The 25,867-nt window shown below is 46.3% G+C and overlaps 1 protein-coding gene across 2 annotated transcripts in view; it reads right to left on the bottom strand.

Moving 5' to 3' along the window:
* MAP3K9 (mitogen-activated protein kinase kinase kinase 9) overlaps nt 1-25,867 on the bottom strand; it is a gene marked incomplete at both ends in the record, with an annotated part of 76,973 nt that overhangs the window by 17,848 nt on the left and 33,258 nt on the right. For both annotated transcript variants that reach the window (XM_080707324.1, XM_080707323.1), the window contains one exon: nt 8,945-9,125. In XM_080707324.1, coding sequence (XP_080563450.1) covers nt 8,945-9,125 — 181 coding nt within the window. The remainder of the gene's footprint in view (nt 1-8,944; nt 9,126-25,867) is intronic.

The following is a 25,867-nucleotide window of genomic DNA, read 5'->3' on the forward strand; positions in this document are numbered from 1 at the left end:
CCAAATCAGTGTACGTGGCACTTTACAGAGACCTTAATATAAAGGGGACAACTTCACAGGCTAGACCACCTCAGTAAGGCAGAATAGCGCGTTAATTGTAAGAACCTGTGAGCCCCTGCTACTCTTCAAGTCCACACACAGAATTTCTCCTGTCTTCACAGAAAATGTGGAGCACAAAGTTTAGTGGAAATTTTATTCTATGAATTCACAATCGAAACCAGGTAAAATCAGGTAACATTCAATCTTTTCGAGAACAAATCAGGACAAAAACATCCTAATTAGAAGACCGAAATACTCCTTGTTTTTTTTTTAACACGAACCTCAGATTTCTTATAATACTCAGTAGTAGTGTACAGCCAGCAATAAAGGCCATATTAATTTTAAAGTAGTAAGTCTAGTATCTATTTATCATTATACCTTATATATGGAGAGTGCTAAGGAACTTCACAAACATCATCTGACCCTGTACAACAAGCTTACAAGGTCAGTATTATCATTTATTGGGCAGATAAGCAAAGCAAGTCTCAGGTTAAGTGGCACCAAAAAAGCACACACGTGGAGAACATCCTGCGGGCCCTACGCCGACTCTCAACACTGACTCTCTAGAATACCCTTCTACTAGTTCTCTGCCTGGTAAGGGCTAATCATCTTCCAAGAGCCAGCTCAAATGCTCCACTACTCACTCATTCATTGATTTATTCATTTAAAATACCTACTAAATATTTACTAGGTATAAAGCTCAACGCCAGGAATTGGGATACAGAAGACATGGTCCTCTTCTGCAAAAAGGTTTGAGAGAAGGACACAAAAGATGACACCTAGAATAGAGTGATGAGTCTTAAGAAAGGCACTAAGACACAAAGGAGGCACCTAAACCAGACGAGGACAGGATGAGGAGACAGCCTTCAGCTAAGCCTGGACAGCTAAGTGAGGAGGAGCACCAGAGCACAAGATGGACCAGCATGGACAGAGACAAGTGATGTACAGCCTGGCTTTACCATCAATGACCCACAGTGACTTCATCTGGCTCCAAAGAAGAGCAGTGTGTCAGGGCAGTGGGGCTGGAGGGCCTATCGATAGGCCCTCGGGGTGGCCTGGCTAATTTCCTTGGACCATGATCTTAACCTGGTAAGGCCACCAAATACTGTCATTTCCTTTATGTATCTTGACAGGAAATAGAAAGTTGTGGGTCTTGACTTGTCAGAACAGAGAGTCAGGGTTTAGTTGGCAGCTGGTGGGAAGGACACAGGACAGTTGGAGAAGTCTTCCCTAGCCCCTTGCTCAGGCTGCCATGCATTGTAGCTGAAGGGCAAGACTGGTAAATTTTTAATTTCTGCATTCTCAGGGCCTAACCCTGGCTCTGTCACATAGTAGGTGCTCAAAGATATGCAAGTTGGTAGGTGGATGTGTAGTTCTTGGAAATGAGCTCATAGTCAGATGGTCCTACAGACCGCACTGGGTACGACAAAGCAGGCCTCCAACGCCATCGGTGACTGCAGTACTGCACTCCTGCCAAACCTTTAATGTGACATCCAGACAGTGGTCACATTTGGCAGTATCTACCAAGTGACCTTGAAGAGCCCCCAGCTCTGCTGAGCAGCTGAGAGCTGCTCCCATGTTCAGATGCCTCCAAAAACCAAAGGTCCCACAGATGCTCCACCTTCCATACAGGCAAAGACAACTGGTGCCTGAGCTCTAAATACCTAGAAAGACAGGGGAGTGCTTCATACTTCCTGGGATCCCATCCTTCTCAGCCTCAGTGAGGGCAGCTCTGCTCTAACCAGGCTGGTTTTTCTGCATTCTGTTCTAGAGAAGTGTATGGACTGCTGCTCAAGTATGAGGAATGCTACCTCAGAAAGATTTGCAGACCTGAGTCCAGTGCCCATGTTTTCAAGTGCCAGCTCTGTGTCCTTGGGGAAACAAGATCACCTTGCCAAACCTCTGTTTCCTCATTTGTACACAAACCCCACAATATCAACCTCACAGACTAGTTACAAGGAATAAGTAACAGCAACAACCATGCCTCACCCAGAAATGACCATCTATGGTGGTAAACACATGTGGTTTCTTTTCAGAAAGGACCTGAAATGAAGAAGTGTGGGAGAGGTGGGGATTCATAGAGCCCACGGCATCTGATGAGAGCCTTGCTGAGTCACATGGGCGTTCAGGCCAGCAGCTGGACAAAACCAGTGGGTTTTCCTGAGCCAGTGTCCTCTTTATTTTTAGGATGATAAATGAAGACTTTGATACTTGTTTTGCAGGAATTCCAAGAAAGAAATGACAGAAATACCAATTAGGTGGATTTGAGCACCAGGTGCAGATGGGTAGCAGAAATCAATGTGCTTTATCTCAGGTTTAGTCTGGTGTTGCCCTCCTAGAGTTGAAAGAAGGGAAACAAGTCTTCTGAAGAACATTTACATGCAGGCAGGTAGGGCCTGCTCAGCGGAACCCAAATACCTCCCCTCAAGCAGAACCACCGGGCCCCCCCCAGCTTTCTGAATTTGTTGAGTTCATAATTAGCCACCCACAGAGACTCAGTGAACTCTTCAACTGCTTCAGAGGGGAGGGAGAAGTTTCCTGAAAGTGAGGGAGAGATGAGAGTGGATAGCAGCCCTCTCCAATCAGGGGCAGAGCAATCCTGCACCTGTGCTGAGCCAAAGCTTTCTCAGTAACCTGTGTCATCCCCAAAGCTGCCAGGCTGGGCCTATCCTCTGTAGAGGATTGGTCTCCTTCAAGGAGGAGGGCTGGGGAATCTTGGTCAGGATTGGTCCCCTTGAAGGAGGAGGGCTGGGGAAATCTCTTGCACCTGGTAATTGGCTGTGATCTCATAATCCTGGAGCCATACTACCTAATAATCTTTGACAAAAATTACTGAACTACTATACATGAAAGCACTTTAGAAATTGTTAAAGTAACATACAATTATTCCTGTGGTTGTTAACTCATTCAAATGGATATATTAACATGTATGTATGCAATGTATATATTAATATATTTATTGACATAAAAACATTTAAGTGCTAAAACAGTCATGGTATATTACATTTCTGTGTATGTGAGTGGTGCTAGGAATTGAATCCAGGAACATTCTATCTCCGATCTACACTCTAATCCCTATTTTATTTTTATTTGGAAACAGGGTCTTGCTAAGTTGCTACAGTTTGCTTTGAACCTGCGATCCTCCTGTCCCAACCTTTCAAGGACTAGGATTATAGGCATGTGCCACTAAGCCCAGTGTTATACTTCACTGAGAAAGAAGTTTACAAAACGGAATGATCCCACTTTAAGGATGATTTTCTTATCTTTTTATTTATTTATATTTTCTAATAATTTTCTATAGACATCATGTTTTATTATTATAACTTTAAAAACTTAAAATGATTAAGAAGTGCCTCCACCTCATCTCACATACAACAGGCAAGATGTCCTTGCAGGACAATGCCCTTGGTTATATGACCACTGCTCTCCCTGCACAGCACAACCCCGGGGGAAATTTTCAGTAATTCCTCTTCTTGAGATTGTCCCAAATCCGAGCCACATGAAAAACAAGCTTCCAGACCACTATCATTTCACACTCCATCACAGCATGTGGAGGAGATTCACAGAGCCACGCGGAGCAGCAACACGCACTCAGCTGGCTGGGCCCCGAGCAACAGCAGGTGGAGTTCCAGGAGGAGCGAGAGGCGTGGGGGGCTCAATCAGGTACCTGGCACAGAGAAAGTATTCAACAGCTCCTGAATGAGCAATAAATTTGAGTCAATTTGGGAACCAACTACATACCAAGTTCCTAGGCAACACACGTGTTGGCCTTCTCTGGGAAAGCCTGCTGGGTCCAAGGCACAGTGGACCAATCATTCTGGAAGGGGCTGCCCAAAGTACAAAAGGAACAAGCATGTATAGTTGGTCACATGTTACTAGTACACAGGTATTACTGTATGCATGAGCAGGCTCAAAAAGGGATTAAAGCCCATGTAATAACTGATTCAATAAATCTTTGTCTTAAAAGGAAATACTACAGCCCAGAAGCTAAGAAAGCTGGGAGGAATCATGGTGAATCACGTTTTCAAACCACATTCACCAATCAAACTGGATCAGGAGGCATAAGTTCTGAAAACAATTTTAAACTACAGACTCATTGACAGACCATGTGACAATATCCAGATACTCTGCCCAAAGTGCTGCTGATTTGAGAGTGACCTATAAGCTCTTTCCTTTAGACTGTCAAACAATTTAATTAGATTCCTCTTCCAGAGGCTCCTCAAGCTGGCTGTCAGGATCTGTGGTTGAAGTGCAAGACAAGGTGACTTTGGATAAAAGGTGAAAGGTCCTGCCTTGTTTCTCTCACGGCAGACCAACCCCGGCAAGGAGCCTGGTCTTTCTGTCACTATAGGAAGACCCTGCATTAGGCATTTTGCATTTTTCCTTCCCACTAGCAATGTACCTGGATATCTAAGATAATTCTGTCTAAATCTTCACCAGCAGAAACCTTTGACATATGTGAGAATAAAACCCCGGACATTGCCGTGCAGAGCCAAACATGCTGGTGCACACCTGTGATCCCAGATATTCAGGAGGCTGAGGCAGAAGGATTGCAGGTTTGAGGCCACCCTGGGGAACTTAGAGAGACTCTGTCTCAAAATGCAAAATTAAAAAGGGATCAGAAGGTAGCTCTGTGTTAGAGCAAATCTGGGTTCAATCCCCAGTACAGTAGTAGTAGTAATAGTTATTATTTTTAAAATAATAATAATTTTAAAATAAAATCTGAGAGAGTCTAATAATGCAGAAGAAGTCTAGCAAAATTACTAGAAGTAAAAAAATAAAAACAAAAACAAAAACAAAACTCCTCCCTTGGAGTAAAGTGTGCCCCTATAACCAAGAGCAGGCAATGGGGTGTACAGAGATGTATACAACTTCTGGACTGTCTCCAAATTAAAGACAAGCTACTTGCTCCTTTTTTTCCAGGCCACAATAGAGAAAAAAGTAACAGTGGCTCAGATTTTATCATTCAGACGAGGAAAATGCACTGAGGGAATCTGAAAGAACCTGGATTCTGGAATGATCTCAGGGGCACAGCTGCCCTGCCATCTTGGACTGGATAGATTACTCCTTGACAGAGAACTGCGTTTCTGTCATAGTTAAGCTTCCATATCTGTAGGTCTCCTTACAATACCAGCTTCTCTTAGTTAATGTATTAATTAATTTCATTAGCATATGGTATAACAAAAAAGTATTAAATTGAAATCAAACTGCTTTTTTATATATCAAAACCAGCTAAATATCAGGATAAAGTTCAACAAGAGATCGGGTCAAATATTTTAAGGAAATGAAAACCTAATCCTTCTCATTAGCTACTTTACTTTGTAATTAATATGTGGTAAAACGAGATTCAATACACAGAAGCAATAAAATAATTCTGAAAAAATTTAAGAGGCCCAAATAAGTTTAAAGATATCCTATGTTCATGGATTGGAAATTATTTTAAGATGTCAATAGTCCCCAAAGTAATCTATAAAATTAGCACAACTGCTACCAAAATCCTGCTGCCTGTTTTGCAGAAATTAACAAAATGATGCTAAGATTCATAAGAAATTGCAAGAGACTCAGAATGGCCAAAATAATCCTGAAAGATAACAAAATTGGAGGACTCACACTTCCTAATTTCAAAACTTACTACAAAATTACAATGACTAAGAAATGACAGTACTGGCATAAAGATAGACATACAGATGAATGAAGTAGAATTTTAAGTCCAGGAATACATTTTTATATTTCCTTCCTTCCTTCCTTTCTTTCGTGGTATGGTGGGGTGGAACTCAGGGGCTTTCTACCTCCGGGCTACACTCCCAGACCTATTTTATACTTTATTTGGAAACAGGGTCTCACTAAGTTGCTGAGAGTCTCACTAAATAGCCAAAGCTGGCTTCAAACCTATGTGATCCTCCTGTCGCAGCCTTCCAAGTGCTGGTATTACAAGTGTGCACCACCACGCCTGGCTAAATTTTTACAATTCTAGTAAACTGCTTTTGGACAAAAGTGACAAGACAATTCAGTGGGAAGAGAACAACTGAATAGCTATGTGGGAAAAAAAAATGTGGACCCCTACCTCACAACTCATAAAAAAAAAGTTAAGTCAAAATGGATCAGAAACCTTAATATAAAAGCTAAGATTATAAAATTATTACAAGAAAACATAGTAAACCTTCATGACCTTGAATTAAGCAATGGTTTCTTAGCTATGACACCAAAAGTACATTACAACAAAGGGAAAAAATAGATATACCAAACTTCATCATTAAAAACATTTTGTTTCAGCTGGGCATGGTGGCTTGCGCTTGTAGTCTTAGTACCTGGGAGGCTGAGACAGGAGGATCGCAGGTTCTTGGCCAACTACAGCTATTTAGTGAGACCCTCCACAATTTAGTGACAGCTTGTTTCAAAATAAAGAGTAAGAAGTAAAAAATAGGACTGAGGCTGTAGCTCAGAGGTAGAATGCCCCTGGGTTCAATCCTCAGTACCACACACACACACACACACACACAAATATATATATATATATATATATATATATATATATATATACATAAATATATATATAGTGATATATATATAGTGTTTCAAAAAACAAAAATATAACAGAATAAAAAAATTTGCAAATCATATATCTGATAAGACACTTATACACATAAAATATAAACAACTTTCAATTCAATAATAAAAAGACAAGTAAGCCAATTTTTAAATTGGCAGAGAATTCAAATAAATATTTCTCCAGAGAAGATATAAAAATGATCAATGAACCCATGAAAAGATACTGAACATTATTAAGAAAATGAAAATCAAAACCACAATGAAATACCTCTTCACACAGTCTAGGAGAGGTCTAAATCAAAACAAGACACAATAGTCATTGTTAAGAAGTGTGGATAAATCGGAACATAACAGTCTGTGTTAAGAAGATGTGAGAAACCAGAACCCTAATACATTAGTAGTGGGAATATAAAGTGCTAAAAAAAAAATAAAAAATTTTAAGCTGGGCGTGGCGGCGCATGCTTGCAACCCCAGCATTCGGGAGGCTGAGACTGGAGGACTGCGGTTCGTGGACATCCTCAGCTACTTAGTGAGGCCCTCTGCAACTCAGTGAGACCTGGTTTCAAAATCAAGAATAAAAAATAGGGCAGGGGGTGTAGCTCGGAGGTAGAATGCCCCTGGGTTCCACCTCCAGATCCGCAAAAAAAATAATTAATTAAAAAAAATTGCTGGTTCTTAAAAAAGTTAAACATGAAATTACCATGTGACTCAGCAATTCTACCCCTACCTCACATTTCATAAAAAGTTAAAATGGATCAGAAACCTAAATATAAAAGCTTAGATTATAAAATTATTGGAAGAAAACAGGTGTAATGGAAAACACAGGTCTAACCAAAAATGTATGTTCACACACAAAAAAATCTTGTACATGAATGTTCACAGCAGCATTATTCCTAACAGCCAAAAGGGAAAGACAACCCAAATGCCCATCACCTTACGAATGAAGAACAAATGTGGACCATCCATATAATAGAATACTCTGAGGCACTAAGATGATAAATTATCATCTACGCTACAACACAGATAGACACTGAAATCATTATGTTCAATTTAAGAAGTGTCACAAAAGAACACATACTGTATGATTCCATCTATATACCCAGAGTAGGCAAATCCACAAAGATGGTAAGCAGTGGTTGCTGGGGAGTAGTGGAAGGACGGATTGGGGCATGGGGGACAATGAATATGAAGTTTCTTTTTTGAAAAGGTAATAAAAATGTTCTGGATATAAATAGTGGTCATAGTGGGCGGAATGGTGGCCCTACAAAGAGGTATTGATGTCCTAATGTCTGAAATCCTTATTTGGATTTGGACTGTCTCTAGAGGGTGTGGCCCTGCTGATAATCATTTCAGACTTCTGGCCTCTAGAACTATGAAAAAATAAGTTTCTGTTGCTTTAAGCCTCCTGGTTTGAGGCAATTTGTTACTGCAACTGTAGGAAGCTAATAACAGTGGTGATCAACACACAATTTTGTAAATATATTCAAATCACTGACTAATATACTTTAAAGGGTAAGATTTACATTATGTACATAATGCCTCAAGAAATGTCATTTCAAATAAAATATATGTACATGCACACATACATACACACAGGTGCCCACTTGACAACACATGGGGAAGCACTGACTTCCTTGACTGACCCTGGGATAACTTCTGGTCCTTCTTTCGGTAGACCAAGGAAATAGCACTGTGCCACAGCCATGAGGACGGACACTGTGTAACTGTTCATTCTTCCTTGACAGGGACAAGATTGTTTTTAAATCCATGTCCTTATGACCTCTTGGGCTGGTATTTACCTTGTAGCATGGTTGGTAATTTCTAGTCTGTAACTCTGTGGTTCTTGGGAATGGGCTCAGGGCCCATCCTATTTCTAAATCAACATCCAACAGACAGAGTTTTGATTACAATATTAACTGGACAATAGAAAAGGATAATTTCTAAGCCACCAAGAAAAAAGAGAGAGAGAAAGAGAGACCACACAAAGAACATTCACTGGCTAGGCAACTTACAGGGAGGACGTTGGGTTAGCCCCTCCCCAGGAAGGCAGTGGGGAAGACCTCCATGAGTGCCCTAGTGCCCTACAACCCTTCGGGTCACAGAAAGGACGACATGGTGCCCCCAGCCTTTCCCAGGAAGCAATCTGCAACATGCACACAGAACTGGGCTGGGAGGGGGTGGTAGATGAAAGCATAGGAAACCTTGGCAACGTGGGAATGATCAGAGTTGCTCTTAGGAGGCATTTAACCCTACTTGGGGTAACTGAAGTTCCATGTAACCTCCAATCTCCAAGTCCTAAAACGTGTACAGCCAAAAGAGACCTGGGGAAGACTGTCTCTGCACCGCAGGACCTTACCTCCACACGTCACTGCCTTTGGAGAACATGGAGGCACGGATGACTTCAGGCGCCATCCAGGCGTAAGTCCCTGCCGCGCTCATCTTGGTGGTTCGGTGCCATTCCCGAGCCAAGCCAAAATCAGTGATCTTCAGAATCTTGTTGCTCAGGTCTCCATTCTCCACCTTCTGCAGGATCAATACTGGACAAGAAAAGGAACACAGCAGAAACAGGAGTCCGCAGTAGTCAAGGAACACCGCTGAACACAGGGCCCATCTGCCATCCTCCTGGCCTTCCTGCCGGCTCCTCCCGTGGTAGGAGCCACTAATTCCTAAACATCTACACTGTGTTCATTTTTGTGTCCCCTATTTTATAGGCACAAATATGAATGCATCAGAGGATTAGAAGTAATGTATCATAAAAAAACTTACAACGTAGCTGCCATAAGCTGAGTACCTCTAATCCAAAAATTATTTATGAGTGCTCAACCAGTAAAACTACATAAATTATTCCCAAATCTGGGGGGGAAAAACCCCAAACTCTGAAACAACCCTTTGATATTCAATCTACATAACCACTTTTGTTTTTATAGACAAGGAAATCAATATAGAACTGTTAAATCCAAAGACCACCCAGCTAATAAACCAGGACTGAGTCCCGTTAGGCAGCCTGAATCCAGTCTGTTCCCTCTCTCTTTCTTTTTCTTTCTCTAGGATTGGGGCTAGAACCGCACACATGCTAGGCAAGTGCTCTGCCACTATAGCCCATCCACACCTTGTATAGGAAGAGCTGTAAATCTGAGGCAACACTTGGACTTCCTGTCTACCAGGACACCCCTAGGTTATAACCACTCATACATCACAAAGACTAGAGACCCATGTTGGATTTCTGAGGTTTCAGACAGTATCCAAGAATCTCTTCATACTAAATTATATAAACTTTTATTTTGTTGTTTTTTGTGTTTTGGTACTGAAAATTGAACCCAGGAACATTCCACCTCTGAGCTACACCCCCAGCCCTATTTGAATTTGAAACAGGGTCTCACTAAGTTGCAGAGACTGGCTGCGAACCTGTGATCCTTCTGTCTCAGCCTCCCAAGTACTGGGATTATAAGTGTACGCATCATGCTCAGCTTATGTTATCTAAACCCTTAAGCAAGCTCTGGAGGTTTTTGTATAATTCAAGAATGATCCCCATACACTGAGAAGCGGCTGGCACAAGAGCTAGGAAGGTCAGAGCACTTGTTTACACTGTGATGCTCTCTACGACCACGTCCAGGGAAGGAGGACCTGGTTCTCGCCAGCAGTTATACTTGGGACCCTGGGGCCAAGTTCTGACAGGGAAGTGCTGCAGCTTGGGGGCCAGCCTGGCTGTCCGGGGGCAGCCACAAAGAAAGCTACCTCCCCACACAAAAGTCCCGGAGATAAATGTGCCCTTGTCAGACCCAATCTCACTACAAAGACAAAAACCACGCGTTGTCTAGCGTGTTGTAAGGTGAACCAAGGAACGCTGCTGACTGGGCAGCCAGCAAGCTCTTTGTAAACGTGGAAGGCACGCCTCCAAAGGCCCCAGCAAAGTACAGGCTCTCCGTGGGCCAGACGCTGGATCTCGGGAACTCAGGGCTCCATGGGCAGAATTTCAGAACAAAGAGGAAGGTCTCCTCTTCATCCCTGCATTCAAGTCCAAATTAGGCGTGTGGCAAAGGGACCTCTTGAAGACAGAATAACGAGAGAAAATATTGACTCTGCGCTCCTCAGCCAGATCTAAGAAAATAGTGAAGCAAACGCCCACGAGCTCTGCCTCCCTGCCTTGCTTCTCCACTGGCCCCGCCTCCAGGGCCTCCAGAGCTTCACCTTCACCTCTTAGAGGCCTCTGCATTCGAAGACTCTGAGAGCTCCAACACTTCTGTATCTCACCAAAGGTGGTACTTCTGGGTGAACATTTTAGGGCAGGAGTCAGGAGTCAGGTGCCTCTGGTCACACACCTGTACTCCTTTTGCCTGTCCCTTCCCGTGGCCACTGAGCCATTACATATTGGAAGGTGTGGGCCAAAGCACAGAAGGATTATCAGCAGATACATAGCCAGAGGCACAAAAGAAAACAGCCACTCCCAGACCTAATGGACTGGGCTCTTCCCTCCACACCCTCCCCCTCTCCTGACATCCTGAGCATCCTGAGCGGTACAGGCCTCCCAAGGTGTGGACATATGATGGGGGGAAAAATAGCTTTTCTCCAATAGCTCATTGTGAGTGTGAGAGAGAGAATGCGACATATAGATAGGTACTAGAGACTGAAATCAGGAGTGTTCTGCGTCTGAGCTACATCCCCAGCCTCTTTTTATTATTTACGTATTTATTTACTTTTTGCAGTACTAGGGATGGAACTCAGAGGCATTCTACCTTTGAGCTACACCCCCAGCCCTATTTTTTATTCTTTATTTGAAAACAGGGTCTCACTAAGTTGTAGAGGGCCTAAGTAGCTGAGGCTGGCTGTGAAACCGCCATCCTCCTGTCTTAGCTTGCCAAGTACTGGGATTACAAGCGTCCACCACCACCCCTGGCTTTTATTTTTTTATTTGGAAACAGGGTCTCGCTAAGTTACTGAGAGCCTTGCAAAGTTAACAAGGCTCTCCTCAAACCTGTGATCTTCCCATTTCAGCCTCCCAAGAAGTAAAATCAGAGGCATGTGCCACCACACCCAGCCATCTCATCTATTAAAAAATATTTCCAGGCTATTCTGTGACAGAGACCATAGGCAAGTGGACGTACAAATTGTGAGCAAGTGACACTTGGGGAACCCACATTCCCTCTTGAGGCGGCCACCAGCGCCTGTTTCTCTGACCAGCCTAGAAACAGAAGGTTCAGAGTCAATCTGTCCCCTTATGTACTCAGGTGGCCAGGGCGCAGCAGGGAGGAGGGTAGATAAGGCTTTATCATGTTTGTCAGTTGGCTTAAAAGGGATGGCAGAATCCTGAGGCCGGAGCTGGGCCTGAGCGGGAATGCCTGCAGACGGGCAGTGGTGCTCATTCCACCCAACTGCCACTGTCCTAGGCCTGCCTACTGGCCGGCCTCAGATGCTTGTCCAACTGCCCAGCCCCTAAGGGCATGTGGTTTAGGAATCCCAGGCCTACGGGCCCTGCGCTCATCGAAGAAGAGAGGCTGGGACCACAAACCAGCTAGAAATCTTGGCAGTGTTGTGGGCAATACCGCACTAAGTACTGGGTCTACCAAGCATCCGTTACTACTAATAATGAAACACTGTTTGTGAAAGCTTTACTTTTCTTTTGTTCTTAGACTTCTTTTTTACTCAGATGAAATCTGTGTAACATAAGATAGATCATTTTATAATCAACTAAGTGACATTTAGTACATTCACAATGTTGTGCATCTTCCACCTGTGTAGATCTGAAGCACTGCCAGAGCTAGGTGTGGTGGCTCACGCCTGCGATCCTAGTACTTGGGAGGCTGAGACAGGAGGATCACAGGTTTGAGGACAGCCTCAGCAAGTAGTGAGACTCTCGTCAATGAAGTGAGACCCTGTTTCAAAATAAAACAGGGTTGGGGGTGCAGTTTGGAGATAAAATCTCCCTGGGTTCAATCCCCAGTAGGGGAAGGGAAAGAAAGGTATGGGAAAGGGAAAGGAAGGACCTTGGTTCCATAAGAAACCCCTGTACCCATTAAGCAATTATTCCTCATTATCGGCTCCTCCTAGCCCCTAGCAACCACTGCTCTGCTTTGTCTCTACGGATTTACCTATTTTGAATATTTCATATAAATAAAATCATACAATGACATACCTGGGTCACTTAATGATATTTTCAGGGCATATTCATATTACAGCTTTTATCAGAACTGCATTCCTGTTCTTTCTTTACACTGCAGATGTGAACCCAAGGACATTCTACCACTGAGCTACATCACCAGACTTGGTTTTTTGTTTTTGTGATAGGGCCTGGCTAAGTGGCCTAGAGCCTGTGATCTCCTACTTCAGCCTCCCAAACAGCTGGGATTGCAGGCATGTGTCACCACACTCAGTGTTCTACATTCCTTTTTATAGCCAAGTAATATTCCACTGTGTATGTATGTAAATATCACAATTTGTTTACCCATTTATCTAGTAACCTTTGAGTGGTTTCTACTGAGAATATCCTTTGCTATGAACATGGGTGAATGTATATTTGTAGGCCTGTTTTGAATTTCAAGGGCACACAAATATATGTAGAGACCCATATACAGAGTTGCTGGATCATATGGTAATTCTATGTTTCCCTTCTTGAGGAACCACCTAACTTTTCCACAACACTTGGACCAATTTACCTATCTACCAGCATATTATTTAGGTCTTCAATTTCTCCACTTCCTTGCCAGCACTTATCTCCATCATTGTTGTTGCCTCCCAGTGCACGTGCATTCACATCTCACGGTAGTTGGGATGTATCCCTAGTGCGTTAATGCTGCTGAGCATCTTTTGATGTGCCTGTTGGGCATTTGTATACCTTCTCTGGAAAAATGTTTATCCAATCCTTTGCCTGTTTAAGTAGTTGGTGTATCTTTTTATTGCTGCATTGTAAGAATTCTTTATATAGTCTGGACCCTTATCAGACATATGATTTGTAAATACTTTTCCTGTTCTGTAGTCTGTCTTTTCATTTACTTGATAATTTTCTTTGGTGTGTAAGTTTTTTTGTTATTGTATTTTGGTTTTTTGTTTGTTTGTTTGTTTGTTTGTTTTGCGGGTTTGGGAATGGAACCCAGAGGCATTTGACCTCCAAGCTACATCCCCATCCCTATTTTTTATTCTTTTATTTTGAAACAGGGTCTCACTGAGTTGCAGAGGGCCTCACTAAGTAGCCGAGGCTGGGCGCGAACCGCGATCCTTTGGTCTCGGTCTCCTGAACGCTGGGGTTACAAGCGTGCGCCACCGCGCCCGGCTTAGGTTCTTAATTTAGATGAAATCCACTTCCATTTCCCTCTGTTGCTCGTGCTTTTGGTGAAATACTAGGAGTTCACTGCCAAATCCAAGGTCATGATGATTTACCTCTATGTTTTCTTCTTACAGTTTTATAGTTTAAGCTCTCATATTTATTTTTTTAATACCGGGGATTTAAACCAAGGGCATTCTACCTCTGAGCTACACCCCCAACCCAATTTTAATTATTTTTTGTTTTCAAAAACGGAGTCTCATTAAGTTGCAGAGGGCCTCGCTAAGTCTGCTGAGGTTGGCTGTGAATCGGGGATCCTCCTGCCGCAGTTTTCCAAGTACTAAGGTTACAGGTGTGTGCTACCACACCTGGCTTTTAGTTCTCATATATCTATATATGTGGATACATAGAAATCACCTATATTTTTCTAACAATATTTCTACATATTTCTAACTATCCAACTTTTAACTTTATCCTTTGGCGCGGCTTTCCTATCATTCTGAAGAAGGCGGCTTTGAGGCACACCGGGTGGAGTGCGGCTTTCTCCCAGCGCGCTTTCCTGAGTGATGGAGAGTAGTTATGTGCACAGCAGCTTACATATCTGGGCCTCTGTGTTGAGCCCACGGGAGTGTCTATACTGCAAGCCGCTGAGACGATGACAAATTACTTAACTGTGCTCTCGCGTCTTGGACAGCTTGCCTCTCCTGTGTAGGGCAGGGGATGAAATACCAAGAACAGCGAAGGCGTCCAGGCCCAGGCAACGGGAGCCTGGCCAGAGTCAGGGAACAAAGAGTTAGATGCCTCTGAACTAAAGACCTAGTGATAAACCGTTTACAGGGGCTTGATGGAGAACAGGAAGGTCTCCAGCCTTTCAGGGTGACAAGAACAGTGGTAGTCTAACTGGGGAAAGCAAGTGCAATTTTAGACATAATGGGTCTGGGCCTAGAATAATAAGTCAGTATTAGAATGGTGATAAAGAACACTTTTCTGTTTTTGTTTTTGGTACTGGAGATTGAACCCACGGCCATGCTATCTCCAAGCTACATCCCCAGTCCTTTTTATTATTTGGAAACAAGGTCTCACTGAGTCACAGAGAGCTCTCACTAAATTGCTGAGGCCATCCTTGAACTTGCAGTCCTCCTATCTCGGCTTCCCATGTACTGGGATTAGAGGCATGAGTCACCACGCATGACTAAGAGCACACAATCTGAATTCCGGGCTTGACCCTCTCTATGTGATCTTGGAAAGATTCCATAAACTCTGTCTCTCATTTTCTGCTTCTAGAAAATGAGGATAAAGATTATGGGCGACAGAGTGATGCAACAGCTAAGCTAGCGGAGTGCCAGGCACACGAGGAAGCACTCAGAACAGGAGTCCTGTTATCACAGGTAAGTATCTTATATGTGGGACTTGGCACTCAAGGTGTTTGATGTGGAGGCCTGGCAACGCCTGACACATGATCACCACATAATAAAATTTCGTTGCATAAACAAATGGAATGTTTGATAACTACTTATCATTGATTATTCCCTATAGAGCTGCATGATGCTGTTTACTTACACAAACTCTGTTAATCCTTAAGTCAACCCTCCAGAGCAGGTGTGATTATAGCCCCCAGCTTTCCCAGACCAAAACAGATACAAAAAGCTTGCGTGAGTTATCTCGAGTTAGTGAGAAAATGAATCAGATTTCTGTGGCCTTGGAGGGGCTGCGTTCTTCACCTCTGTGCCATGGAATCTGGAGCCACAAAGAAAACTTCTATGTGTCTTCTTAAAACTCCCTCCATCTCTGCCTAGTCCTCAAAGGTCACCGCTTAGTCTTCTCTGGCTTCCCTTTTCCTGAATTCTTCCCTCAGAAGGCAAAAGCTACACCACGTGGTGTAACGTTGCATGTGCTTCCCCATTCCCAGCTGCTGTGTGTCTGTGTCTCAGCCTTTTCTCTAGAATGTGAGGGGCTATGTATGCCTCCTAGAGGGTGAAAGCCTCATGCCCTCTCTTCTGCAACCCATGCCATGCCTCCTCCAGAACCATGCACAGGACCAGGATCGCTGAAAGAACTGTTCCCTTGCTGGCCACATACTTGGCTGAAGGAATACCTGTGCATCTTCTCAGACTGTCCACATCCCCATCCTACTGCTGCCAGGCACTGGGCACTACAGAAAGAGTAGTACTTTGGTCAGAGGCTCACCAGTGGCTAACCCGTCCCCCTGGTGCAGGGTGGGGAAGGCCAACATGAGGCAGGACAAGCTGGAGATTCTACCCCCAACGCCTTCTAAAACAAGAGATATGTAACAAACCGAGTGTCAGGCTAAGACACTTGTGTTTTAGTAAGGCCAATACTTTGCTACGATCACTGTGATCATTGTGATTTTCCAAACTTCAGCAATCCAAAGATATTATTCTTATTTCCAATCAGAACACCATCTTAGGTGAGCGTGTTGGTGCACACTTGTAATCCTGCACTTGGGAGGCTGAGACAGGAGGATCGCACAGTTTCAAAGCCAGCCTCAGCTACTTAGTGAGGCTTTCAGCAACTTAGAGAGACCCTGTTTCCATATAAAATATAAAAAGGTCTGGGAGTATAGCCCGGAGGTAGAAAGCCTCTGGGTTCCACCCCCAGTACCACCAAAAAAAAAAAAAAAAAAAAAAAAAAAAAAAAAAAAAAAAAAAAACCAGAGAAAGCCAGCCTCAGCTACTTAGTGAAGCAACTCAGTGAGACCCTGTTTTCAAATAAAATACAAAATAGGGCTGGGAGTACAGCCCGGAGGTAGAAAGCCTCTGGGTTCTACCCCCAGTACCACACACACACAAAAAAGAACACCATATTAATGCCTTTAATATTTTTAGGTTGACTTTTTAAAAAACCACTTAAAGAAGAAACTTTAGGTCACTGTTATCAATGGAAAAGCCACGGTCTCCTCCTAATATTATATAAACTGTACAAACAAATGAAATGAAAACAAAAATAACTGTTGCGATTCAGTCGATCCTACTACTTACTGGACAAAGTTCTGAGGTCCGCTTTCTCTATTAGACAGGAAAGATGAGACACGTTCCAGAACAGCGAAGGGCAAACTGGCACCCAATGAGCGCACTCCCGTGCGCTCAGGCCAGCCCTGCCAGCTCAGAGGGACAACTGGGGAAGCGGCGTCCTCAGAGGGCCTTATGAGTCTGCTCTGACACCACTGAGCTGCACACCGGGCTCTGGAACCTTGGGCTCCATAGGGAGGCTCTCCCTTTAGGCCCAGCAGTAAGCGTAGCTTTGGCTGAAGATTTTTCAGGCCGAGATTTCTCATGTATTATTCATCTCCATTAGCACAGGGCGCCCTGACTTGCTGAGTGCTCACCTTGGCACCAAGGCTCCTGTCCCCAGGCTTTTGTTTGGTTGAAATGATCTGGCTCCATCTCTCTCAGACTAAGTGACTATTTTGAGGGTCGTGTTATTGTTTGGTTTGGTCTTTCTTTTTCAATTTATTGTTAAATGTATTGTATACAAAAAAGAGTGCACTAAAATGTGCAGTTTTTCACAATAAAATAAAAACTCAAGTAATGCCATCCAATACCTTTGTTTTTGTTGGTTGGTTGGTGCTGGGGATTTAATCCAGGGGCATTCTACCTCTGAGCAACACCCCCGGCCTTTTTTCCCTTTTCAACAGGGCCATACTAAGTTGGTGAAGGTCTCACTAAGTTGCTGAAGCTGGCCTTAAAACTGTGATCCTCAGCCTCCCGGGTACTAGGATTAGAGGCATGTGCCACCACACCCAACCATCCGGTCCTTCTAGAAGCTCCACGAATTCCTCCCATTTCATCCCCCCTCCCCCGGCCCCCATCTCACAATGTTAACTTCTTTCCCCCTTAGTGCTGGGGTTGAAACCAAAACACTGACCATGCTACACACACCCTCTACCACAGAGCTCCACTCCCAGATCCGCAATGATGGCTTCTGTGACTCATTCCTTTATTTCTCTTTATAATTTTACCACCTATGTATGCAACTTTAAACAAGATAATACTTAGTTTGAAAATGAGAGCGGCAAGCACAAATGGAACGGTGTGCACTTGTTTTCTAGAACTGCCAAACAAGTTCATATAAATGGAGTGGCTTAAAACAATAGAATGTATTCTCACACTTCTGGAGGCTACAAGTCCAAAATGAAGGTGTCAGCAGGGCCACACTCCTACCAAAGGCTATGGAAGAATCCTACTGTGCCTCTTCTAGCTTCTAGTAGCTTCCAGCGGTTCTTGGTACTCCCTGACTTAGGGCAGCACACGGATCTCGGCCTTCTCTTTGCCTGGTGTTCTGTGTCTGTCTGTGTCTTTACAGTGTTCTCCTGTTTGTCCATGTCTCCTATGCCCTCCATCACAGGATTAGCACCCACCCTAATCCAGTATGGCCTCATCTTCATATGTCTACAAAGTCTCTACTTCCAAACTTAGGGCTTCAGTGTAATTTTTGCAGGGGGCAGGAGACATGATTGTTCTATCCTTTTAGAAAGGAAAGATGAGACGCGCTCCAGAACAGCGAAAGGCAAGCTAGGGCACACTCCCATTTCGCTCTCACATTACCGTGTAAGAGTGAAAATGCCGCCTTTGCTAGACGAAGCCTCGTGGAAAGGAAGAAGCAGGTTCAACAGGGTCTCCAGTCATGGTTCCGGGGCATTTATGAGAGCCTTTCTGGGAAAGATCATTTCTAGGCAAGATCATAAATGAGCCAAGAAAATGAGGCACACCTGGGTGCACACCTGGCCACACTGGATGGGGGGAGGGCAGGTGCTGGATATACCCAGAATATGGCTGGGATCGTGCTTCACTCCAGCCGGGCGTGGTGGCGCACGCTTGTAATCCCTGCGCTAAATGAGTGCCCATCCAGCGATAAGGGCAAGGAAGGCGTTTCCTCAACACACGGGCCAGACAGACAGTAATCCAGACCGTGTCTCCCCAGGTCGTGAGCCCTCAAGTTGAACGCAAGGCACGTGGAGAGGAGGCAAGTTGGTGGTAGGAGCTGCATCGTGCTGCTGGACTCTACTGCCCATCCTCCATGCCTGGCGCACGGCTGTCCCCCAGCATCTCCCTCCATGGTCCTCAGTCCCCCAGCCTGACTCGTTCCTGGGACATACACCCTGCTATTCCCCTTTATTGGTTTCTTCTCTCAGTTTGTATACATTTTCCAGTAGCTACTTAGGAAGAATATGTAAAAGGTCATTTTTTCCTCTCAGAAAGTGTCTATATCCTATGCCTATATTTGGTGTAGAGAACATTGGAGATGTTTCTTTATAAGCCTAGAAGGCATCCATCATTATTTTCTTGCTTCCAATACTGTCAAGCTTGCACCATATTGCTTCCTACATTTTTCTGTATGGAATATTTGAGTCTGTTCTCTTGATCTCCCGTGTTCTAAAATTTTCAGAGGGATGTGTCTTCAAAGTACTTAGTGAGGGCTTTCAAACCTGAACGCTCAGCTCCTTCAGTTACGGGGAACCTTCATGAAGCCCTGTATGGGAGCATTAATTTCCTTTCCTACATTTTTATGTTCTCTCTTTCTCTCGCCTTTAATATTCAGATAATGGGCTTTCTAGATTAGTTACCCAATTTCCTTATCTTTTCTCTTCCACTATTTCTTTTCTTTTTGCTCTTCATTCTGAGATGTTATCACTTTGTCTTCTAAACCTTTTATTGCATTTTTAATTTCCCTATCATGGCTTCATAATTTCTAAGGCGGCTCCTTGTGTTCTCTCTTGGTAATAGTGTCTAATATCCTCTCCTGTGCCTGAGTGGGCCACTAAGAGCTTTTCCTCATTTCCTCCCAGCATGGATTTTTCGGCGACCTTTTCAACTTGTGCTATAGTCTCTAATGCACTCTTGCTTCGAGGTATGGTCATCCTTGGTGCCTGTTCATGATTAAGGACCATAACTGTGGTCATATTTTAGAGGGACTGCTTAAGTTTTAAAGGTACATATAGAAATAGTTAAAAATAAAATGATAGAGGTTGGGATTTCCTTTGACATAATCAAGGATGGGGAATGAATGGGGTGACAGAGGAAAGATAATCCACAAGTTGGAAATTGTTGAAATAGGAAGATAAGTACAAGGATTTGGTATGCCATTCTCCTTATATGTGTACGTGTTTTCCATAATATTAAGTTTTTCTTAAGAATGACATGAAGAAGCCGGGCGTGGTGGCGCACACTTGTAATCCCAGCATTCGGGAGGCTGAGACCTGGAGGATCACGGTTCGCGGACAGCCTCAGCTACTTAGTGAGGCCATCTGCAACTCAGTGAGACCCGGTTTCAAAATAAAGAATAAAAAATAGGGCAGGGGGTGTAGCTCGGAGGTCAAATGCCCCTGGGTTCCATCCCCAGACCCACAAAAAAAAAAAAAAAAAAAAAAAAAAAAAGAATGACATGAAGGGGAACAGCTGGGGCCTGGGTCGCGGGACCCTGGGCCACGGGCCGGACCACGTGTAGCACGCCAGACCCCTGGAGATACCGGACCCAGTAAGACCCTGGGTCCGGGAAGGGGTTGCACGGGGCACACCAGCTGGGGCCCGGGTCGCGGGACTCTGGGCTCCGGGCCGGACCGCGCGTAGCACGCCAGACCCCTGGAGAAACCGGCTCAAGTAAGACACTGGGACCTGGGCAGGGGTTGGGTGGGGCACGCGGGAACCCCGGAACAGCCGGGGCCTGGGTCGCGGGACTCAGGACCCTGGGCCGGACCGCACACAGCACACCAGACCCCTGGAGAAATCGGGCCCAGTAAGACCCTGGGTCCCGGGCAGGGGTTGCGCGGGGCACGCCAGAACCCCAGAACAGCGGGGGCCCAGGTCGCGGGATTCTGGGCCCCAGGCGGAGTAGTGCGGAGCACGCTGGACCCATGGGGAAACTGGGCCGGGTTACAGTGCTACTGAGTGCCTGATCCCACTACCTCCTCAAACCACACATACTGAAGAAAAAGAAAAAAGAAAAATATCGAAGAGGGATTAAGAAGGCCGTGGCAGATGCCAGGATACTGGAGATACAGACAAAAACTTATCCAAATGCAATGAAACTTATGGAAAAATTCCCCGTGAAGGAGGACTGCTGTTTCTCTATATTGTTAAGAATCTTGGACATCACCTGTAAGGAGAGAGTTTAGTGGAGACGAAGGAGAAAGGCGGTGTTGAAAGCGGTCTCCGCGATGGCGGTGGAGACTTGTATTCAGGAGAAGCAGAAATCGGATCCTACCAACCTTATTTATTTATTTATTTATTTTGTGAAATTACACCAAATGTCGAATGCTACCGTCACGCATACTTAGGAACACTGGACAACATTCAGAGTGGAAAAAGAGCTTGGGAAAGATTTGAAATGGTGGAGGCAGTGGCAATAGTAGTGGCCAGTACTCAGGGGAGGCAGAGATCTTATGCATTATACCTGGAACCTTTGGAATAATAACCCCAGAGGCAGAATGCTACCACCACACACCCTCGAGAACGTGGGACAATTGGTTGGGCGAAGAGGGTGCTCGGATTGGAGCCTGCCGAGGGGTGAGGCCGGCGATGGACACAGCAAAGCTGGGATTGAAGCATGCCGTGAGGCAAGGCCGGTTTTGAGCCTCTGAGGCTGGGATCGGAGCCTGCCGAGGGTTTAGGCAGGTGCTGGGGCCAGTGAGGCTGGAATCAGAGCCTACCGTAAGGCAAGGCCAGTGCTGGGGCCTTCGAGGCTAGGATCGGAGCCTGCCGAGGGGTTAGGCCGGTGCCGGGGCCAGCAAGGCCAGGATCGGAGCCTGCTATGAGGCAAGGCTGGTACTGGGGCCTTTGAGGCAGTGACTGAAGCCTGCCGAGGGGTTAGGCCGGTGCCAGGGCCAATGGCTGACATCGGAATCTGCCGTGAGGCAAAGCCACTACTGGGGCCTCCGAGGCCAAGATCGGAGCCTGCCGAGGGGTTAGGCACATGTTGGGGCCAGTGAGGCCGGGATTGGAGACTGCTGTGAGGCAAGGCCAGTGCTGGGGCCTTCAAGGTTGGGATTGGAGCCTGCTGAGGGGTTAGGCTGGTGCTGGGGCCAGCAAGGCTGGGATTGGAGCTCACCGTGAGGCAAGGCCGGTGCTGGGGCCTCCGAGGCCGGGATCGAAACCTGCCGAGGGGTTAGGCCGGTGCTGGTGCCAGCGAGGCCGGTATCAGAGCCTGCCGTAAGGCAAGGCCAGTGCTGGGGCCTCCGAGGCCAGAATAAGAGCCTGCCAAGGGGTTAGGCCGGTGCCGGGGCCAATGGCCAGCATCAGAGCCTGCCATGAGGCAAGGCCGATGCTGGGGCTTCCGAGGCTGGGATCAGAGCCTGCCGAGGGATTAGGCCAGTGCCGGGGCCAGTGGCCAGCATTGGAGACTTCCGTGAGGAAAGGCCGCTACTGAGGCCTCTGAGGCCAGGATCAGAGCCTGCTGAGGGGTTAGACCGGTGCTGGGGCCAGCGAGGCCGGCTTCGGAGCCTGCCGTGAGGCAAAGCGGGTGCTGGGGCCTCCGAGGCATTAGGCTGGTGCCAGGGCCAGCGTGGCTGGGACCGGAGCCTGCCGTGAGGCAAGGCTGGTGCTGGGGCCTCCGAGGCCGGGATCGGAGCCTGCCGAAGAGTTAGGCTGGTGCCAGGGCGAATGGCTGGCATTGGAGCCTGCTGTGAGGCAAGGCCGCTACTGAGGCCTCCAAGGCTGGGATCAGAGCCTGCCGAGGGGTTAGGCCAGTGCTGGGGCCAATGGCTGGCATCGGAGCCTGCCGTGAAGCAAGGCTGCTACTGAGGCCTCCGAGGCTGGGATCGGAGCCTGCCAAGGGGTTAGGCCGGTGCCGGGGCCAATGGCCGGCATCGGAGCCTGCCATGAGGCAAGGCCGGTGCTGGGGCCTCCAAGGCCAGGAAAAAAGCCTGCTGAGGGGTTGGGCCAGTGCCGGGGCCAATGGCCAGCATCGGAGTCTGCCGTGAGGCAAGGCCGCTACTGAGGCCTCGATAGGAGCCTGCTGAAGGGTTAGGCCGGGGCTGGGGCCAGCGAGGCCAGCATCGGAGCCTACCATGAAGCAAGGCCGGTGCTGGGGCCACCAAGGCCAGGATAAGAGCCTGCCGAGGGGTTAGGCCAGTGCCGGGGCCAATGGCTGGCATTAGAGCCTGCCGTGAGGCAAGGCCGCTACTGAGGCCTCTAAGGCTGGATTGGAGCCTGCCAAGGGGTTAGACCGGTGCTGGGGCCAGCAAGGCCAGGATTAGAGCCTGCCGAGGAATTAGGCCGGAGCTGGGGCCAGTGAGGCCGGGATCGGAGCCTGTTGTGAGGCTAGGCCGGTGCTGGGGCCTCCGAGGCTGGGATCAGAGCCTGCCAAGTGTTTAGGCCGGTGCCGGGGCCAATGGCTGGCATCGGAGCCTGCCATGAGGCAAGGCTGCTACTGGGGCCTCCGAGGCCGGGATCGGAGCCATCTGAGGAGTTAGGCTGGTGTCGGGGCCAGCGAGACCAGAATCAGAGCCTCCCTTGAGGCAAGGCTGCTGCTTGAGCCAGCGAGGTCTGGATCAGTCCACCGGGTAGCCAGGCCACTACTGGGTCGTCAAGAGTGGGATTGGTACTTGCAACACGGCACGCACAGAGAAATATCGCAGAAAATAAAAATCAGATGCTTCCCCTAATCAGCAAAAACTAGGAGGAAAGGGGCAACAGGAAGAGGTCGAGCTATAGAAAGGGCCCTATAGTGAAGCAATTAAGGTGACCAATCAGAGGGTATGGAATAGGGGAGGATGGAGCCTCTTTAAAACGCAGGAGGTACATAAACAAATGTATCAAAGTTAATCACCAAACAAGCATGGGATCAGGGAGGGGGGGGAATGGGGTGGGGGCTGGATGAGGGCTAATTGGATGATGTGTGCTTGTATATCCTCTCAAGTCTTGTATTCCAATGTGATATATGATTACAATGCACCAAAAAAAAAGGTAAAAAAAACATAGTGAGTAGGGAAATCTGCAAAAATGTAATTCACGAATGAGAATTGACTATAATAAAAACAGTTAATTAGCAAAAAAAAAAAAAAAAAAGAAAGAAAGAAAAAAAAATGACATGAAGGCTCAGAAGCTAAAAAGGAACTTATCCAGCCGGGCATGGTGGTGCACACTTGTAATCCCAGTACTTGAGAGGCTGAGACAGGAGGATCACACAGGTTCGAAGCCAGCCTCGGCTAACTTAGTGAGGCTCTCAGCAACTCAGTGAGACCCTGTTTCCAAATAAAGTATAAAATAGGTCTGGGAATGTAGCCCAGAGGTAGAAAAGCCCCTGGGTTCCACCCCAGTACCACACCAAAAAAAAAAAAAAAAAGGAACTTACCCACTCAGAGCCTCACTGTAGGGAAATGAGTTAAGCGGAAGGTTAAGTGTCCAAGGCCACTCCTCTTGGGCTGGCCAGCTTCCACAGTGTACAGCACTTCTAAACTCCTGCCACAAAAATAAAGGACTGGCTGCCAGTGTTTAGGGTGGGGTGGGGAGGGTGGTCTCAGCACGTGGGCTTTCTTATACAGACCATTACTTCATTGCTCCATTTAATTAAATTTTTTTTCAGGTCTGGGGATGGAACCCAGGGGCATTTGACCTCCAAGCTACACCCCCTGCCATAATTTTTATTCTTTATTTTGAAACCGGGTCTCACTGAGTTGCAGAGGGCCTCAATAAGTAGCTAAGGCTGTCCACGAACCGTGATCCTCCATGTCTCAGCCTCCCAAATGCTGGGATTGCAAGCGTGCACCACCACGCTCGGCTCATTGCTCCATTTTAAATAAAGTATTCCTATCCTCCACTGAGCTTGGTGTCTTCCGTGTAGAAAGATGGTTTTACCCCTTCCATTAGGAAAGGCAGCCAGAGTGAAGGAGGAAGAGGTCTGTGGGACCTGACGTTATTTCATATAATTCCTACTGAATCTTTTTTTTTAATCTCACCATTATTTTCACCCCAATCCCAACAGGTGCCTAGAGGTGCGAGTTCCTACACTTAGGTTTCTGTAATATAAATTGGTTGGTTTTTACTTTCCTGACTGTCAGCTTAGAATTACCTTTCTCAAAGGTCCTACATCAGTTACCACTTCTCCATCTGTTTTCCAGCTTCTAAAACTCGGGGTCTGCTGTCATTTTATGCTTTTGTGGAGGGAGCAAGGTAGATGCATGTGTTGAATCCACCACCCAAGTGTGAACCCTGCTGTGGTTTTGTTTGCTTTCTTAAGATAGTGAGAAGGAAACTAATACAGCCCGTGTCCAAAGGAAGCTGCAAAGGCCCACCCTTCCCTGCCCTGACATACAAATCTGTCCTGGGAAAGTGTAATACAGGAGGGCGACCATGTCCTCCTACTGGTTCCTGACAAAGCCCAGAGTTTACACGCCAGATCTGTGTCACTGCATCTTCTCCACCTTCACAAGATCAACCCCTGAGCTGTAGCAAGGCAATGAGGACACTTCAAGAGGGGCCGGGCCTGGGCTCAGAGTAGGGAGCTTGCTAGACGCACGAGGCCACAGTTCAGTCTCACCACTGAAAACAGCGTGTGGTGGCACATGCTTGTAATCCCCGTGCTTGGGAGGCAGAGACAGGAGGATGGCACTGGTTCGGAGCCAGTCTTGCTGGCTTAAGAGACCCTGTTTCCAAATAAAATATATAAAATGGGTCTGGGAATGTAGCTCGGAGGTAGAAGGGCTTCCAGGAACCCCAGTACAACCACCACACACACAAAAAAAACCCACACGTGTGCAAGCATGCACACACACACACACACACACACAGCACTAGGGGGCCCAGGGTGTGTAGGTTCTGCACCTGTATGATCTTCACTGGGCCCTCATTCCTCATTTCCTTATTTCTGACATCCTCAAAGTCTGTAATTCCCAGAAAGCAATGACTGTCTATCCCTGGAGCCAGCACCCCCTGTCTGAGCTGAAGCACAGCTAAAGTCAAGGACAAAGAGGAGATGGGCAAGGTAACTCAAAGCCCCATTCTCTAAACACTGCAGGGCACCTGAATCAGCACTCAAGACTTACTTCCAGGGGCACGATGTCCCCAGCAG

This window comes from Muscardinus avellanarius, assembly GCF_963383645.1.
Source record: "Muscardinus avellanarius genome assembly, chromosome: 12".
In the NCBI taxonomy this organism is placed as follows: domain Eukaryota; kingdom Metazoa; phylum Chordata; class Mammalia; order Rodentia; family Gliridae; genus Muscardinus; species Muscardinus avellanarius.